We start from the raw sequence: 19,676 nt of genomic DNA, 5'->3' as shown, positions 1-19,676 counted from the left end.
GATAGTTCAAGATCTAGTCCTACGCCTGGAGAAATTCTTTCAGTTTCAGGAACAAAGGAGTTTCCTAAATTTAATGTTCCGCCTGTTATACTAGCTTACGACAAGAACAAGCCTCCGTCAAGAAGCATTTATACTAGTATTCCACCAGCATTTAAGAAGGAAGCGAAGCGTAGATTGGATGAATTGTTGGCGGCAGGAATAATTGAACCGGTAGCAGACGGTATGGAAAAATCCTTTTGTTCTTCTTTGCTCGTAGTACCGAAAGGAGAGACGATATAAGGTTTGTTCATATAGTAGTAGTAATATTTTGTTAATAATTTGCGTGTTACTGACTAGGCTGGTAGTGGACCTGAGAGGTCCGAATAAGAGTATCATCAGATCCCCTTCAAGATGCCAACTCTTGAAGCGATATTGGCTGAGCTACACGGAGCAACCTACTTCTCTACACTTGATTTATCAAGTGCATTTTTTTCACATAGTTTTGGATGAAAGATCTCGACACCTCACCAATTTCTTCGCTGGTGATGCGACTTATCGATTCAGAAGGTTGCCCTTTGGGCTATGTAATGCCCCAGACATATTCCAGGAAGTTTGCCAGACAGTAATACTTTCTGGTTGTCAAGGAGTCGTGAGTTATTTGGATGACTTCTTAGTTTTCGGCCGCACTAAGGAGGAGCACGATAGAAACTTGGAAGAGGTATGCCAATAATCTGTAAATTTATCTTGAAGTTAGCCTGACCCTTGCTGTTATCAATAGGTGCTTTGTCGTCTTCGCGAGCACAACTTTTGTCTTAACGAGAAGAAATGTGTTTTCGGTGAGACTTCTGTTAAGTTCATAGGATTCACAATGTCCAGCGAAGGCCTTATGGTAGAAGAAGAGAAGTTGAAAGCCATTAAAACTTCCGTAGGCCGGAGACGCAGTCAGAGGTTAAGAGTTTCCTGGGTTTAATAAATTTCGTTGAGCGCTTCATTATCAAGCGGGCAGATAAAACGGAGAAGTTGCGGGAGTTGGCTAAATCAGAAACCTTCTATTGGACTGAGGACGAAGAAAACGAGTTTAACTTTCTCAGGGATGATGCGCTCACTTCAGTCCTGAAACTGGGTTATTTCTGCAGCGATGATGAGACAGACGTCTTTGTGGATGCTTCGCCAAGCGGGCTCGGTGCTGTCCTTGTCCAATACGACAAAGAGGGTAAACCGAGGATAATCTCTTGTGCGTCGAAAGCGTTAACGGAATCGGAAAGAAAATATCCACAGACTCAGAAAGAGTCATTAGCTATTGTGTGGGGAGTAGAAAGATTTTCCTTTTATTTAACTGGCAAGTCTTTTCGATCCGAACAGACTCTGAGGCAAACCAGTTTATTTTCGGTGAAGGAAGAAAAGTCAACAAGCGAGCTCTTTCTAGAGCGGAGGCATGGGCGCTAAGACTCCAGCCTTTCGACTTCACGATAAAACGAGTTCCCGGACATATGAACGTAGCAGATGTGCTCTCGAGGCTTATCAGCAAAGCAAAATGTGATCCTCCTTTTGATGATGCAGACGATAAACATGTTCTTTACGCTCTTGATGCTGGTTGTATGGATATTTCATGGAGCGATATCGAAAGCGGTTCCGAAACAGATGAAGAACTGATGGCAGTTCGCGCGGCTATTGTTTCTAACGATTGGCCAAATTCATTGCGTCGGTACCAGCTTCATCGATCGGATCTACGCTTCGTTGGATCAACCGTATTTAAAGAAGATAAGGTACTACTTCCAACAAGTCTTCGTCGGCGAGCATTGGAGGCCGCTCATCAAGGCCATCTTGGTACAGCAGCAATGAAGCGCATCGTTCGCGAATATTTTGGTGGCCTGACGTCAGCTTCGCGGTAGAAAAATTTGTCAAATCTTGTCAAACTTGTTTAGTGATTTCTAGAAAAACCCACCGATACCACTCTCAAGCCGCACTCTTCCTGACGGACCTTGGGAGATTCTTCAAATCGATTTTTAACAGTACGCGGATGTGGCACTGGAGAGTTCTTGATCATAGTCGATACTTATTCGAGATTTTTGTCTGTTGTGGAAATTGGTGCCATAACCGCAAGTAACACGATTGCCGCTCTATCTAAGGCATTCGAAACTTGGGGCCTCCCAATGATTATTCAGAGTGACAATGGACCACCGTTCTTTAGTTCAGAGTTCATCGAACATTGGGAGCGAAAAGGAGTGCGAGTTAGAAAGTCCATTCCTCTGAGTGCTCAATCCAATGGTGCCGTGGAGCGTCAGAATCAAGGCATTCTGAAGGCCCTCGCAGGCAGTAAAGAAGATTCGACTAATTGGAGAAGCGCTCTTGACCGGTATGTTCATGTCCATAATACGATTAAGCCACATTCGCGGCTCGGAATAACGCCCTTTGAGCTCCTTGTGGGCTGGAAATACCGTGGGTCATTTCCTGCGCTGTGGGAGTCAAAATCCATCAAGGAATTAGATCGCAATGATGTTAGAGAACGGGATTCCTTGACCAAGCTGATTAGCAAAAGCTATGCAGATAGATGTAGAGGAGTTAAACCATCAACTATCAAAGCCGGTGACGTAGTGGTAATGGCGATTCCACGACCTAACAAAACTGATCCGTTATTTTCAAGAGAACGATACACAGTGTTGATGCGTGAAGGAGCAAAGGTTGTGATCCGTAGTGGCAGAGGCGTACAGTACGTCAGGAACGTCCAGGACATCAAGCTGGTTCCTGAAAAGGATTATGACGCGAATGAAAATGATCTCGATAGCAACGATGTGACAGAAGATGAAGCTGTAGTGGATGATGCAGCAGAAAAGGATGTTGAAGATAGACCTGTTGTGTTCACCGATACAGAATTCGAAATAACTAACAACGATGCGGGTGCGAGTCGAAATTACCGCCCTTATTCGAATGTCGTAAATGCTCAAGAAGCACCATCTACCGCACAAAAGACTCACGTTACTTCTACCAGGCCTAAACGAATAATAAGAAAACCTGAAAAATTTAAGGACATGTTTGTTTACCACGTTTCTAACGGTTCCCATCTGGATTAGATTATTCTATGGACATCTTTGTAATTAAATATAGTATAATTACCTTATTCAATTGTAATGCGATTTTTTGGTTCAATATGAAGGGGAAACCAAAACAGGTAATGTATTTTACATACAATTAACTCGATTTCAATTTTCACTTACTACTTCTAGTATAAATTTATATTTTCAAATAAATAAAATACAGAGAATATCAAATGTTATGAGAAATGGGAGCGTTTTTTATTATTTTGCCTTTTTCTCCTTGACAAATCCCTTGCGGTTAGAAATTATGTGTTTTGAATCCTATTTATATGTATTTATGTTTAATAGGAGTAGATGAGAGGGAGATTGTAGAGAATCAATGAACTCAGTAAGTAAAATGAAAGTAAAATAACAAAAACAAGGACTAAAACAAAAATTTATTGATTAAAAAAACATATTAAAAAATAAATAAAATATACCTAAAGTTCTAAAAAAAAAAAAAAGAATAAAATATACCTAAAGTTCTATTCCTAAGTTTATACCTGACAGTCCTAATCCTTTTCTAAGTGCTCATCAAAGCGTCAGGAGAGAGTGAGAGAACAGCCGGGTAGCCACCACACAAACATAGCCTGCACCAGTCAGTCTTGAAATAGATGTTGTAAAAGACAGTCGCTGTTTAAAGTTCAAATTGTCTGCCGTGTGTTCTAAACGGTTATTCCGATTTTGTCGCGTGTGAAAAGATGATTAGAAGAGACTACGTTCACCCTCGAGAATCTGCGCTGGCCGAAGATCGTTCAATGGTCTACGACACTACTAACTCTGTACTGCTCAAGATATATAATTCCATATTCTGATCCCATCTGTTTGCACAGTTGTTTAGAAATTGTATTATTCCACCTAGAAGTAGGGTAAGGGTAAAATCTATAGACGAATCCAAGTAAAAATAAGAAGAAGACACACGACGGTGTTAACTTTGGCAGATCCTACAGCACAGCATAGGAAGATCATTTTAAAATACTTATAATAAATTCTAGACAAATTTTAATTAAAATCTGATTGATGTACGATACGGAAAAAGTTCCGAACTGTATGATAGATACATTTTTGGAAAATATACAAAAAATTGAGATAAGCTTCCAAATATGCAATTCAGAACTTTTTCCGTATCGTACATCAATCAGATTTTAATTACAATTTGTCTAGAATTTATTATAAGCATTTTAAAATGATCTTTCTATGCTGTGCTGTATATAGGATCTGTCAAAGTTAACACCGTCGTGTGTCTTCTTCTTATTTTTACTTGGGTTCGTCTATCAAGCATGAGGCACACTGACATCTAAAAATGAAACAAACATCCAATAACATTTTTTTAATAAATGGAATGAAAAGATATTTTAGTTACTAGATAAATATTGTCGCTGTCGTCGCTGTCTGGAACATCTTTTGCTGGCGAGGATAGGGAAGCTAAATGTCAAAGAAGGGAAATCCATACGATTTGACAGGTATGTACCACACATGTTTCGGACAGCAGAACAAAGGGAACCGAAGCGACAATCTTTATCTAGTAACTAAAATATCTTTTATGGAATGTGACTTATAGTGTTCAAATCATGCATGAATGTGAAGACCAGGGGTTTAGTCACACGCCCGTGTGTTCGTGTTCCAATTTGCTATTAGACTAACGAAGCATTGTTGATGGAATAACGATTCCTTCAATCATACCTACATAGGATATTATTTATGAGTTCAAAATCCGCTTTACTGAGTGTTGTTTCCTTCTTCCTTCCTTCCCGACCTTGGCATTGAAATAATTGGACGTTATTTTCCATTTACCTTCTTTATTTTGAATCAAAGCAAGCTAAGCGACAATACTGATAGATGTAGTCCAACTTTATCCAGCAAATAATGAATCAAAAATGTCTGTTCAATCGGTGTGAAATTCCCGAAAGTCATTTGTTTCGAACGACGAATGTCACGCTTTTCACGGCCATCGCACTTTCCATGATCTATGGCTCGTTTTCGCTCATTGAGGGCAACATTTAGCGAACACATTTTTTATAGCCGAACATGTCAGCGTAGTGCTAACTAATTCTGATTTCACTTTTAGTTTCCATATGTAGCTGCGTATCATGACGCATATTGTCTCCTGTCGTAAAAACAATGGCTTGTGAGCCCAGTCGGCTGGTGGCAATGTTGTTTGTTTCGTCTAGCAAATCTAACCATCTGGAAGAATTTATATAACTCCCGGCTCTTGAGCATATTTACAACTATTACTACTCGTGAAATGCATAACTTTGTTTTTTTCTTCGAAAACAGGAGCGGTAATCGATCCATACGCATTCGTTTTGGTACACACTAGTAAACGTTAAATCATTATATAGCTGGATGAATTATAATAGTTTTGTCAAATTGAATAGATTTACCCGACAGACTTCATTAACAGCGTTGAATTAAAAACAGCTCTAAAGCATATTAATGTCAATCCGGGCATGTTTTCTGTATATCGTGAGTGTCAACGATAAAAGTAAAAAGTGATTTATTTTGACTTGATGTTGATTGGGCGCCACAATGTACCTAGTTTCCAAGCACGTTGTTTTCAAATTAGATCTAATACAAAGCGTAAATAGAGACAACGATTCACATGAAGCCTGCATTAGAGGAAAACCACCACATTTCCGCGTGAGTGTATCGGAAAATATAACCATTGTACAACACCTGTCCGTCAACACATGTTACTCACGAACTGCACTTGTTGTACAGCGCAGTACTAACACAGATCCCACATTGCAGAAAACTCCGCGTGCGGCGTTCATATTTTTTAAACGCCAAATCGCATTAATCCATCGTGTACCGATGCGGAACGAATCGTGGCTTGCCTAACGCGTAGCTCTTGAATGCCATTTCTTCACTGGCGCTGTTATTTACGATCTCCACGTACAATGCACGTGATTGTTAATGAACATACCGATATAAACAAACAATGAAGTAGTTTTGCGTAAATTCTTTCCAACACGTGTTCACCAATGTTTGCGCCTAATGATGGTGTTCTATTTCTTGTTCAATTACAGACAATTCTGGAAAATTGTCCGATGCATCTCCGGTCGGATCGGTCAGCTCGGCTGAAATTGCTCAAGAGTTTTCGGGACTCACCCTCGAGGAGCAGGAGGCACAGCGCGCCGAATGGAGCCAGGTAAGTGTCTAGAAGACTAGTTTACAACATCACTACTAATAATCTTGACAGATAAGCGACATCGGTCAGGTCGTTCTCAGTTTCATGTACTTAAAAAATAATTATATTTTGCACCGGAATAAAAGCACCAAATTCATTCATTTATTCAATATGAACATTTTTACGTAAACTACGTCTAAGGGGAAGACTCGGATACAGGGTGTAAAATGAAAATTTTAAAATTGGGGACCGTCACGAAATCATGTAAGATTTGTAACATTAATCCTTTATCTTTCAATGGATTTCAAAGATTTATATATCAATCGATTCGCAAACTCTCCACCAATTTGCCAGTAGAAATGAAACTTTTAGTATCGACGCTAAATAATTGAAAATTTTAGTTCTTTCATGCATCATGCATCTCCTATGCGGCGCGTTCCAATCCTTGGTAATTGCCTACTTGTAGGGTATTATCAATTGTTGAACTAGGGTGGCCCAGCTGCTAGACAGTCAGTAGGGTCCCTACTCCCTCACAGAGTGGGAGATGCTGCTAAAGCTGGGTAGTACCGTGGGCCATCGAAATCCGTACTCTTAAGCACCTTAGTATAAAAGTGACTAGAAAATAGAAATCGTATGCAAATGAAACGTTTGTCTTTGACAAGGGAACATGAAGGCTTCTACTTTTGAAGTGTTTCACAGTTACACATTAAAAACTACGAAAAACATGAGAAAATTGTGAATTAAATCAACTACTCTGCCTATAACCGCATATCAGTCCCATATGAAAAAATAGCAAATCGAGAAAACGATCATTCAAAATATAATTAATATTTTCTTCAGCGTTGCTTGATTGAAATGCTGTTCAAACATTTTTCACGCCAGTGTGGTGTAAAAATATGTATCTTTTACTATGCCTTGCATTATTAAAATGATTTTAGCTTATTTTTACGAAAATTTTTGCCTGTTGGAAGGGAAAGTAATCGCCTATCCTGTCCCACTACGTTGAATTCTGTAGGAGTTACACCAAGAATTACAAATCGTGCATTTCGCATTACCGTCGTAATGTACATTGTACATGCACCAAAACGATTGTAATTGCTATCGTACTTTCTTGTAATAAGAGTTCTAGAATAGTTTTATAGCCAAATTATAAAAATGTACATTTTGATCGTGAAATGAGAACTTGAAAGTTGTGAAACATGTGAATCGACAGAGCATGCCAACCATCCTCTGGACATTAGTATATCCACAAAAGATAATGTAACATTGTCCCAACGTATTTGCATAGACTTATGGTAGATCAAGTGTTTAGTAATCTTTTGGAAAATAATATCCAATGGGTTTCTACTCTGTTCAATCTCAATTTGATATGACTGTGCATTAAACATCATCCGCTGGTCGAGATAAGAGTTCTAAGAACATTTGTCATAATAAAAACAAGAAAAGAAAATCTTCCTGAACCAGAGTCAGTTAAAATTCATGTTTATGGGACATATTGTACGGTTACTTTCACAATGGGACTCAAATGCGATTACTTTCAAGATGGGACAAATCGACTTGGTATTTTTTTCGAAATTTTTAGAACAAATTACACAGTTTTATTTAAAAGCATACAAATATAAACCAAAATATAACCATTAGTCATCAAACCTTAAAAATGATGAAAAGTCATATGGGACAGTTATGCGATTACAGAACTCCTGAATCGAAATCCGTCCACCGTGGACAGATTTCGAATCAAAGGATCATAATCGGTATAGCTATGTTTAAACTAAATATTTAAATTGAAGCAGACTGATTGAACAAACTACAAACAAACTTACGTCGAGCGGTCGTGTCTTGTATACACTTCCTAAATTTTTATTCTGATAATTTGTGTAAATTCCTCTAAATTTCCTAAAAAAAACTCTGAATTTCATCATGCTCATGCATGCTCACGGCGATAATAAGAGATCGTTGGATGATACTTGTTGATGTGCTCCTTCACTGATTGGCGCTTATCTGTTCTGCATACCTACGTATTTTCCTCGTTTCGGAGCTCATGGCTTTGTATTTTCTTCGTCTTCTCCATCATCAACCAATCGGTACACAATGATTCTGTAATTATGAAGAAATTCGATTTATCCAGTTCCAGTATGATATAGTAGCAAAATAAAACTTACCCACAATTTGCATTGTAACCCAATGTGATCAAACACAATTTTTGGCAAACGGTTCATGATTCGTCACTTGCTGTCTTGCGAATACGGAATTTGTATGAATGATTCTTTTTGGGTTGGGTTTCGGTGTAAAGACGGCAGCTGCGCCCTTCCACAGCTATGAACTTTTTCTCGTACAAAGCTTTTCCGTCCCGTTTTGTTCTTGTCTATTCGGTCATTTTTTGGGATAAGTTATCACACTCTTTGCGGCAACAGCAATCCTCTAAAATAACGGTGTGAGCTAAGCGGCGTTTTGTCTCAATATCTGTTCTCCAAATTTATTTTTTGGTCCTTTTTAGATGTATTTCGATGGTTTCTCCCTTTTAAGTCACCCTCGTAAACCACCGTCGGTGATTATAGGCTTGGTGGGTCTTTATTTAAAGTTATCCCAGCGAACGCATCCGACTCCACCGATACCGTTGATTAGAACTTGACGCACGATTGAGAGCGTGTATTATATGCATTTAACGCTGCGAAAAGTACTCATTGTCTCTATAATTGGGATCGAATCCCAGGAATATAACATAATGCCATTCTTAATATTTCTAGGCCAGACATTTTGTACGATACTGCTAAATAATTTTCACTGCACACAATATACAGAACTTAATAAGAGTCTCGCCAACATTTCTCACCAACAAGAACGCACGGTTCGTGGTTGCAAACAATCCCATTTGATTTTGCCGTGTCGGTAGAGTAGAGAGTCACATCTCGATGTTTTATATCTCGATATCTCTGACTGTATTATGATTAACCAGAACTGAAACATATTGTTGTGTTCTCAAAAAGTCTACGTTCATCAACGAAGGGTCGGGAGGGTTCATCAAGGGTCTATGTAGACTTCATTTTTTTGCACATAGATAACAATCAATATAGCAACTACCGTCAGGTCGCCATTCACCGTGGGTGCACCATTCACCGTGGGGTTCGAAGTGATGTTCGTTATGTTTACGAAAATATTGAAAATGCTTTATTTCAACATCAGCACCATTAAAGAAGTTCAAAAGAATCCTCTCCGAGTAATAACTGTGAAATATAACTGTTCCAACAGCTGATTTGACGTTAGAGTTTGTTAACATCCTGCGGCTGTTTGCTTCCACCTTTGTTTTTAGCCATCCAGTATATTCTACGTTCGCTCAATATCAGTGGAAAAGTGAATGTTTTATTGTTCTTTACCTCTTATTTAATGTCAATGCAATTTAAGTGTCGGGTTTGTATTTTGATTTTACTTATAAAATTAATCCGAAAATATAGGTAACACATCATTCTCCACCAAATAAAAATGCACGGCGAATGGATCCCCCAGAAAATAACTGTGTCCATTCACCGGCCATTGAAATCGTGAGTACTATGAATGATTCCGCCATTATTTTGTACAGGTTGAGCAGAAGCAATGGTTTACCGGGGATGTCTTGTTGGTCATAAGAGTCACGTGACGCTAACGAGCATTGATTTCTGCATCTGCAATAATAATTCTTTTGATTGATTATGTCCTTTCTGTGTTAAACTAAAATACATAAACTTCACATGTTTATGCTTAACTAAATGAAAAACACGAATAACATTTTAAAATCAAAGTTTAAATTCATATTTTAATTAATTTAAATGAAAAGTTCTTATCCACGGTGAATGGGTACCTACCCACACGGTGAATGGTGCCCTAACACGGCGAAAGGATACCCTAATATATCACTGAAAAATTATCTACATCCATCTATCTTGCCAAAAACAGATAGTTTTTGATTTTCATTCGAATTAAAACAATTATTCAAGGTTCGTGACGGTGTTCAAGACTATAATTTTCAATTTAAATTATTTGGAGAGCTCTAATATTTGCTAAATTGCCTAAGATGCACGGTGAATGGCGACTTGACGGTACAGGGGTTAGGCAAAATGATTGAGATAGGCAAAATTTGGCCCAAATTCAAATCCTTATAACTTTTTGAAAAATTGATGAAATTGGACAAAACTGGAAGCATTCGACGGCAAATTTAGTCAAGATTTAGGAACATGTGCGGTCACGAATACTGGCCACCGGACACCGGAGATGTTCCGGATTTTCGGAGGCCATGTCAAAAACACATTTTTCTGCTGCTCGTATTTTTGTGTGGTTTGAAGTTACATCGATGAACATTATTTTCCTAGAAACTAGATCTTATTGAAAATTGAATGCGGGCTGTTGCGCTAAGATCCGTTGAAAAACATCCGAGATATGGCCATTTCAGTAAACCTGGTTCCGGATACTATGGTCAATTATGTGTCTCCTTCCAGTCACATATATATTATCCGGTACCATATCAATATTGGTATCAAACTTCAAGATTTTTCATGGAGATGCTTCAGGAAGCATATTCAGGACGATCAGTTGCCCTGACCACTCTGTAGTAGGTTCCAGGTGCCCCGGGGGAAGTGGCCAATTTGAAAAACGTTCAGAACCCTATCAATATAGGTATCAAACTTCAAGATTTTTCGTGAAGATGCTTCAGGAAGCATATTCAGGATGGTCAGTTCCTCTGACCACTCTGTAGTAGGTTCCAGGTGCCCCGGGGAAAGTGGCCAATTTGAAAAACGTTCAGAACCCTATCAATATGGGTATCAAACTTCAAGATTTTTCATGGAGATGCTTCAGAAAGCATATTCAGGACGATCAATTGCCCTGACCACTCTGTAGTAGGTTCCAGGTGCCCCGGGGGAAGTGGCCAATTTGAAAAACGTTCAGAACCCTATCAATATGGATATCAAACTTCAAGATTTTTCGTGAAGATGCTTCAGGAAGCATATTCAGGATGGTCAGTTCCTCTGACCACTCTGTAGTAGGTTCCAGGTGCCCCGGGGGAAGTGGCCAATTTGAAAAACGTTCAGAACCCTATCAATATGGGTATCAAACTTCAAGATTTTTCATGGAGATGCTTCAGAAAGCATATTCAGGACGATCAATTGCCCTGACCACTCTGTAGTAGGTTCCAGGTGCCCCGGGGGAAGTGGCCAATTTGAAAAACGTTCAGAACCCAATCAATATGGGTATGAAACTTCAAGATTTTTCATGGAGATGCTTCAGAAAGCATATTCAGGACGATCAGTTTCCCTGACCACTCTGTGGTAGGTTCCAGGTGCCCCGGGGGAAGTGGCCAATTTGAAAAACGTTCAGAACCCAATCAATATGAGAATTAAACTTCAAGATTTTTCGAGGGGATACTTTTAAATGAATTTTGGATCCAGCAGCTGTCATGACCACTCTGTAGTAGGTTCCACGTGTCCTGGGGAAGCGGCCAATTTGCAAAATGTTCGAAACCATATCAAAATGAGTATCAAAGTTCAAGTTTTTTCATGGAGATGCTTCAGGAAGCATATTCAGGACGATCAGTTTCCCTGGCCACTTTGTAGTAGGTTCCAGGTGCCCCGGGGGAATGCCAATTTGAAAAACGTTCAGAACCCTATCAATATGGGTACCAAACTTCAAGATTTTTCGAGGTGATACCTTTAAATGCATTTTAGAACCGTGACCGCTGCACGCCTCTTCTTCTTGTACCGGTCGGATTATTATCGAAGCATCATCTCAATCGGGTTATCGTCTGACATTCTGGCTACATGCCCGGCCCATCGTAACCGCCAAAATTGTACCGTGTGGGTAGTTCTCCTAACAGTTACAACTCGTGGTTCATTGACCTCCACCACCACCTCCATTGTCTTCCATCTGCACCCCACCATAGATGGTCCGCAACACCTTCCATTCGGAAACTCCAAGGGCGCGTTGGTCCTTCGCCAGCAACATCCAACTTTCGTGGCCATAGAGGCAGACCAGTCTAATGAGCGTTTTGTAGATGGTCAACTTCGTGCTGCGGCGAACTCTATTCGACAGGAGAGTCCAAAAGCATCTCCATGAAAAACCTTGAACATTGATGCTCATTTTGATATGGTCTCGAACATTTTGCAAATTGGCCACTTCCCCAGGACACCTGGCACCTACTACAGAGTGGTCATGACAGCTGCTGGTTCTAAAATGCATTTAAAGGTATCACCTCGAAAAATCTGGAAGTTTGGTACCCATATTGATAGGGTTCTGAACGTTTTTCAAATTGGCCACTTCCCCCGGGGCACCTTGAACCTACTACAGAGTGGTCAGGGCAATTGATCATCCTGAATATGCTTCCTGAAGCATCTTCATGAAAAATCTTGAAGTTTGATACCCATATTGATAGGGTTCTGAACGTTTTTCAAATTGGCCACTTCCCCCGGGGTACCTTGAACCTACTACAGAGTGGTCAGGGCAACTGATCATCCTGAATATGCTTCCTTGCTTCCTGAAGCATCTTCATGAAAAATCTTGAAGTTTGATACACATGTTGATAGGGTTCTGAACGTTTTTCAAATTGGCCACTTCCCCCGGGGCACCTGGAACCTACTACAGAGTGGTCAGGGCAACTGATCGTCCTGAATATGCTTCCTGAAGCATCTCCATGAAAAAACTTGAAGTTTGATACCCATATTGATAGGGTTCTGAACGTTTATCAAATTGGCCACTTCCCCCAGGGCACCTGGAACTTACTACAGAGTGGTCAGAGGAACTGGCCATCCTGAATATGCTTCCTCGCTTCCTGAAGCATCTTCATGAAAAATCTTGAACTCTGATACCCATATTGATAGGGTTCTGAACGTTTTCAAATTGGCCACTTCCCCCGGGGCACCTGGAACCTACTACAGAGTGGTCAGGGCAACTGATCGTCCTGAATATGCTTCCTGAAGCATCTCCATGAAAAATCTTGAAGTTTGATACCCATATTGATAGGGTTCTGAACGTTTTTCAAATTGGCCACTTCCCCCGGGGCACCTGGAACCTACTACAGAGTGGTCAGGGAAACTGATCGTCCTGCATATGCTTCCTGAAGCATCTCCATGAAAAATCTTGAAGTTTGATACCAATATTGATATGGTATCGGATAATATATACGTGATTGGGAGGATACACATAATTGACCATAGTATCCGGAACCAGGTTTACTGAAATGGCCATATCTCGGATGTTTTTCAACGGATCTTAGCGCAACAGCCCGCATTCAATTTTCAATAAGATCTAGTTTCTAGGAAAATAATGTTCATCGATGTAACTTCAAACCACACAAAAATACGAGCGGCAGAAAAAATGTGTTTTTGACATGGCCTCCGAAAATCCGGAACATCTCCGGTGTCCGGTGGCCAGTATTCGTCATCGCACATGTTCCTAAATCTTGACTAAATTTGCCGTCGAATGCTTCCGGTTTTGTCCAATTTCATCAATTTTTCAAAAAGTTATAAGGATTTGAATTTGGGCCAAATTTTGCCTATCTCAATCATTTTGCCTAACCCCTGTATGTGCAATTTCTTGATTTTTTTTATTTTCCGGATTTTTTTGCAAGACTAAACAAGGCGGTAAAATCTAAAAAAATCACTTATTTTTCTAATAAATTTCTGTGTTGAGTACAAAAATTCTTCTAAGTTTGATAAACCAATCTTTCGGGAAAACAAGTCTGTACTTCCACTTGACATTTTTTGGAGATTCCATTGCAAAATCTTACAATTTTTCCCAATTACTGATTTGGAGATTTAACAAGTTTTTTTACGTAAAGAATTGTAACGAAAAATTCTTTGGAGTTTCCAAGGATTTTTTTTATTTTTCCATAGGAAATTGGTCAGAACATCCGGGAGATATTCGTCAAAATTACCACGGAAAATTATTCAAATTTGCAAGGGATTTTTTGAATAATTCGCAAGAGGAATCCTTCGAAATTTCCGAAGGAAAATCCGCGGAAAATTTGTCATAAGGTGCATTGAAAATTCTTCGTTTTTTCCACGGGAAATATTTCGGAATTTCTAGGGCATTTTATTAGTGATTGTTAATAAAAATTATTCAGAATTTCCAAAGAAAATTGTTAAAAATTTCCTCGGGAGTTTTCTTTAAAAAAAAAACTTTAAAAAAAGCAATTTTCGCGAGAAAGTTTTCATGGAAAATAATTCTAAATTTTTACTGGAAATTCTCCAGAATGTCTACATTAAATTACCATTTTGACTCATATTCCGAACGCTTCGGAGGACTTTACGTCAAGCTCAGACCTGCATTGCGTAGGTAGAGCACGCAACTCAGGTTCAGTTCAATAAAAGTTAGTTACCTATGTTCCGGGTATGTATTAAAATACCCGACTTGGACATTAATTTACAACATTCTGAAAACTCAGATGTGAATATGTACATTATGTGGAATATTTTGATTTGAAAAATGTATTGAAGGTAGGTAACCACTTTCTCGACTGGCAAATAGCACACACAACCTCATTTGATCAGTACAATGGCTGATGTAGTCGCCAGACATTCTAAATACTCACGCTCCTCTAATGTGAACATGTATTTGCATATATTATTTTGTAATACGTCATCAATGTGCACACTGCACATGCACAACACAACACATATGATATTTTATTGATATGAAATTTGACTGTTCGTTAGGTTCTTTAGTGACAGAATAATTTTAGTTTTAAATTCATGGGTAACTGCGATATTCTTCATTATTTCTAGGAACTGGCTCGGGTGGAAGAGGAAATCACCACCCTCCGGACTGTATTGCAGTCCAAGATTCGGCATTCAAGCGAGCTGAAACGTAAGTTGGGCATCACCGTGTGGAAGGAAATAACCGACGACGTTAGCCAGGGCATCAAGAATGTCAAGGAAAGCAACGTGTAAGTAGAAACTGTAGTAGTTCACATTTCGTTTGATAGGTTCACCGTTTGCTTTATCATAAATGCTTCACTTCTTCCACTTTATTGCAAGAATGCACTGTTTTGCATCAAGTTCAAATAGTTTTGTTGTGTCATAAGTTTATTAGTTCTTATTTTACATAGTTTTAAGTTCCGTTTTGGTTTTATCCTGCTTTGTTTTTTTTTTTATTTTCGTTTAAGTTATCAAAGTGTCGAGACCAAAGTTGGGGAAATCACGACGGCTGTCACCAGTGCCCCAATGTAAGTATCTAGCAAAAACAGCGCTATATTGAATGTGTCTTCTGTCTGTCGTCTTTGCTTGCCTACCCTGAATCTTTGTCTGCTTCAACTTTATATTCTTTATATTGCTTTTTTCAACTTTATATTCTTATTTTATTTTATTCACAATTTGTCTCTGTTGTGGTTTTTTATTTTTTCGTTTACTTTAAATAATTAAACAAAACGGCTAATCCCTTGATAACGATATGCATTTCCCTTGCCTATCCATGTCTTTCTTGATACAAAACGCTGGGTTCCGCTTTAACGCATATAGGATATCAAAGGGGTGAGTACTGTTGTAAACCGTCCAATTGGCATTAACAGGAAAAAGCATGTGATCGTTATAGGAATTTCTCTAAAACATTCCTCATCCCTTTTGTGTTACTAATCGATGTGGATCTTTCCTTAGATGTTTATGAAACCGAACATATCTATTTTCATCGTTACAGTTATCAGAAAACAGAAACAGCCATCAAGACAACGGCGGGCAAGACTACATCCGTCCTCGGTGGAATCACTAGCAAGATGACCCAAAAGATATCCGAGATGAAACAATCCGATTCGTTCCGATCGTTCGAAGAGCGGGTCGGATCGGCCTACGAAAATGTTAGGGTAAGTCACGTTGCGTTGAGTTTTTGCAGGGCTGGTTATGGTATTGTTGCAGTTGATAACAATAAGTGAATATGTCGATGATTTTTCAGCAGATCTTTGTGATGGAATTTGAACTGCCTTCCGACTCAGTGCACTTATTGTCAATTTTAACGTTGTCAATTAATTTACATTTTTAGTTTCGTAATGGTTTTGAAAAATATTATTTCTCCTTCAAGAATTTTATAAAATTTCTTACGCTACTTGGGAAGTCTGTCACTACAAACACTTTAACTAAAACTACTTAAATATATTCCTATGTAAAGAAATTTCATTCTTTTCAGTCGAAAGTATCCTCGCGATCGAGTTCGGTGCAGAGTTTGTCCGATTTGCAAAACGACGACCGCCGTAACTCCGTTACGACTCCCACGGCGATTCCGGAGGAAAAAGCCGATTCTTAATAATCTTTTTGTCGGGAACCAACACAGCTGTATAGCAAACAGCGGTAAGTACAGATGAAGAAAAAAAAACACTATAGAGAGCAGTTCCACGTTTTTTGGCTACATATTTGTTAGGTCACAGAAAGTTTAGACAGGTCCTTACATTTATATGCTATTCTTCAGGGCACTCTAAAATAACGTTAAGTAAAACGAATACATAAGACAGAAATATGATATTTTCGGAATGTAGCGCTCTGAGATGAGTCGATAAACTTTAGTAGGTTGTATAATGTCTCATGTTATCGCAAATACATAAATTTTACAGATTCGTCTCACGACTCTTCTAAAAGAAATGTATTGAATAAGCGTACTATGATTGATTGATTCGACATAAACTTGCATTTTCATAAATATTCCAGGTGAATCGATTTAGTTTTCAATAATGAATGATAGCATGGGATTATTGTACGTCCTCCGGTAGTTTATCAGACAAGGTGCAAAGTGGAGTACAAGCTAACCAGAGAGAAGAAATACTAAAATTATACCCTCTTTGATTTACACCGCCGCCTTGTCGGCTAATTAACCCTACTTTACGATATCACACGAGTCCATTAGACAGAGTAGAAACGAAGCCACTTTATTTTCTCATCTTGAAGTATACATATAAAACCACACAATATAAAAATACTGAATGTGCCTAATTGTAGTGTTTTTCCATAGTGAAACTCGTGAATAGCTTTGGTTTTCGGTGAAGTTTAACGCCTTTCCCGCACACGTATGTGTACTTAAAGATGTGTGTTATTCCTGACAATTGATATGGCCAACTTTTTCGTCTATTTTTTCGCCCTTCTAATAGGAGCTTACAGAATCATATAAGCAGAAAACAATATTTTTTCCTTAATGCTACGTCAATAAGACTATACATAATATTTAATTCTATTTAGGCTAAACTAAATATATATACCATACTTTTGAAGTAGTTTCGACAATTTGTGACAGAGGAACTGTAGTATGTGCCCATAACGGCTAAAAAAGGCAAAAACTGTGCATCGCATTAATATATTCTAAAAAAAAAGTTTTGGGCTTTATGTTATCCGAAATTTCCTTTTACACGCATCTAAAGTAGACTTACTAAAGAGTCCATTTTCAAACCCAAAAAAATATTGCTTTCGAATTGTGTTTCAGAATCGGAGTAGAGTACTGGGCCGTTTTTTCCGATATTGGGAATTTGGTTCTTTTTGATCTTTTTGATCTTTCGCTTTGTATGCGTTACGCAGGCGTGGTACGTAATAATCTATCAATAAATCTCTTGAATTAATAAATAAAATGCATGGTATTTGGAAATAATTCACTTTAATAGTCAAAATATAATTATGACTAATGATATGATATGGAAACACTGATTTTTTTCAAAGAAACAATTGATTTTAATTGAGGATATAGAAGCTTGTACCACACAATCTTCTCAGAAAAGCAAAAACGTAAAAATTTTAAGGGATTTCAAAAATTTCTTCAGTAGAAGCTAGATAGCAAATGTGAGCAAGTTTTGAGACACTAATAGACCACTTATATGCATGTATGTGTGCGTATGTGTGCAAATTCTGAAATTTACTACCATATAAATCTCACTCATTTTTAAGGTATTAAACAAGATTAGTTTTACAAAATTATGCATCCATAAGGCGAAATATATGTTATTATTGAACGCTATTGAGTTTCGTTCAGATCAATGACTGATTTAGTTAGTTCTGGATTAATTAATATCGAGTTCTCTGGATATTACGAGTATATGTATTTGCTACCAGCGTTACGCTTGTTACTAACCATGTTACAATAGCTATTTAATCCGACGAGCGCCTGATAGATAGGCAGCATGACGTACAGTGCGTATTCGTTCATTTTGTTGTCACTCAACCCATGAAATCCGCCTTTTGGTAGGCAATTAATTTGTCACTTTATACGTTCAATCGCCGTGGGAAGTTGAGTACTTTTATCTCGTTTAAAATACTGGAGTCTGACAATATTTCTTTACGACTAAGGAAGGGTCAAAATCTCACGTAGGTGGATTAATCTGGGTTTTTATTTTTAGTAAATTAGTATTTTTATTTTTTTAATTAGGCCGTTACAATTATATTTGAGGCCGTTATGTCCTAACGGTCTCCGAAAGGTCAAGGGGCGGGGGAATCAAAAATGAATACAAAAATGAAAAAAAAAATAAAAATTAACTCCTAAGATTTGTTAAAGAATATTTTGAAAATCCTCAAAATTTGCATTTTGCCTTTCTCGTACAACTAAGTTGTACGGAAAGGCTATCATTTCACTCCAAATTCGAACTTTTGATAGAAGTCCCGGATACCCATAGTGTTATATACCATTCGACTCAGCTCGATGAGCTGAACAAATGCCTGTCTGTCCGTGCGTGCGTGTTTTTTTTTTCTTCCTAAGCAATGGAGGGGGAATCTGCTTAACAGACATCCTGGGTTGTCCAGGAAGTGCGGGGTTAGGGATCACCTCCAACAGCAAACGAGGGAGGCAGGACTACATCCCCGACCCGCTAAACCGTTTCCATTGCCGCCAAGCCCATCGTCCCTTCGGTACAACCAGAAAGTAATGCTTCAAAGGGGGGCCAGTGCACAACGCACCCTCGAGGTTAGCTGCGTGTCCTTGCAGCACCGAACATCGTGACTCGCTTTTTTAAAAGAACACCATGGTATCGTGCCAGCGCATTGCCGGCTTTCCAGGTGGCCTTACCACGCCCTATGTCGTCGGAAGGTGGGAAGGGTCGACTTCGCGCCTGCTTCCCTCTGCACGACTGGTATCAAGAATGATGATGCCGCGTGCACCCATATTGACCTCTCTGCGACAGGGCCTATTTGCCAACACACAGAGGGACTTGCCTACGCCTGCCCCAGCCTTGACGAGGACCCCTTTCCGTCCTCGGGCTCAGAACCCGCCCGGTTGACCGACGCCGCGAAAGCGGCCACTTGTTCGATAAAAGGATCGAGTTCGACCACAGGGCACCGGTATGACCCATGAAGCCGACTCCGAACCCTTGGACCACCTCTTATTTGCACCTGAACTAGCCATCCTTGAGTCCACGCGCTACCTTCTGTGTTGTTCTGAGACGATTTGGACGATAGCCGATAAAACGGCGTTCCAGCCAACTTCATCTTTACACATCCTCCGAACTAGGTTGCCCGGGGTAGTGTCCAGACCACATGTGGCAAGCGTGTGGTCACGCATTGCGCGAAAACGTGGGC

At 39.2% G+C, this 19,676-nt stretch overlaps 1 protein-coding gene across 2 annotated transcripts in view; it reads left to right on the top strand.

Moving 5' to 3' along the window:
• Positions 1 to 17,384, top strand: part of LOC134210990 (tumor protein D54) — a 49,487-nt gene extending 32,103 nt beyond the window's left edge. For both annotated transcript variants that reach the window (XM_062687486.1, XM_062687485.1), the window contains exons 2-6: positions 6,083 to 6,204; positions 14,931 to 15,091; positions 15,311 to 15,370; positions 15,838 to 16,000; positions 16,321 to 17,384. In XM_062687486.1, coding sequence (XP_062543470.1) covers positions 6,083 to 6,204; positions 14,931 to 15,091; positions 15,311 to 15,370; positions 15,838 to 16,000; positions 16,321 to 16,437 — 623 coding nt within the window. In that variant the 3' untranslated portion in view covers positions 16,438 to 17,384. The remainder of the gene's footprint in view (positions 1 to 6,082; positions 6,205 to 14,930; positions 15,092 to 15,310; positions 15,371 to 15,837; positions 16,001 to 16,320) is intronic.
• Positions 17,385 to 19,676: the final 2,292 nt, after the last annotated feature.

The sequence above is a fragment of the Armigeres subalbatus genome, chromosome 2 (genome assembly GCF_024139115.2).
Source record: "Armigeres subalbatus isolate Guangzhou_Male chromosome 2, GZ_Asu_2, whole genome shotgun sequence".
Lineage (NCBI taxonomy): Eukaryota > Metazoa > Arthropoda > Insecta > Diptera > Culicidae > Armigeres > Armigeres subalbatus.
This window is presented reverse-complemented; position numbering and strand designations above follow the sequence as displayed.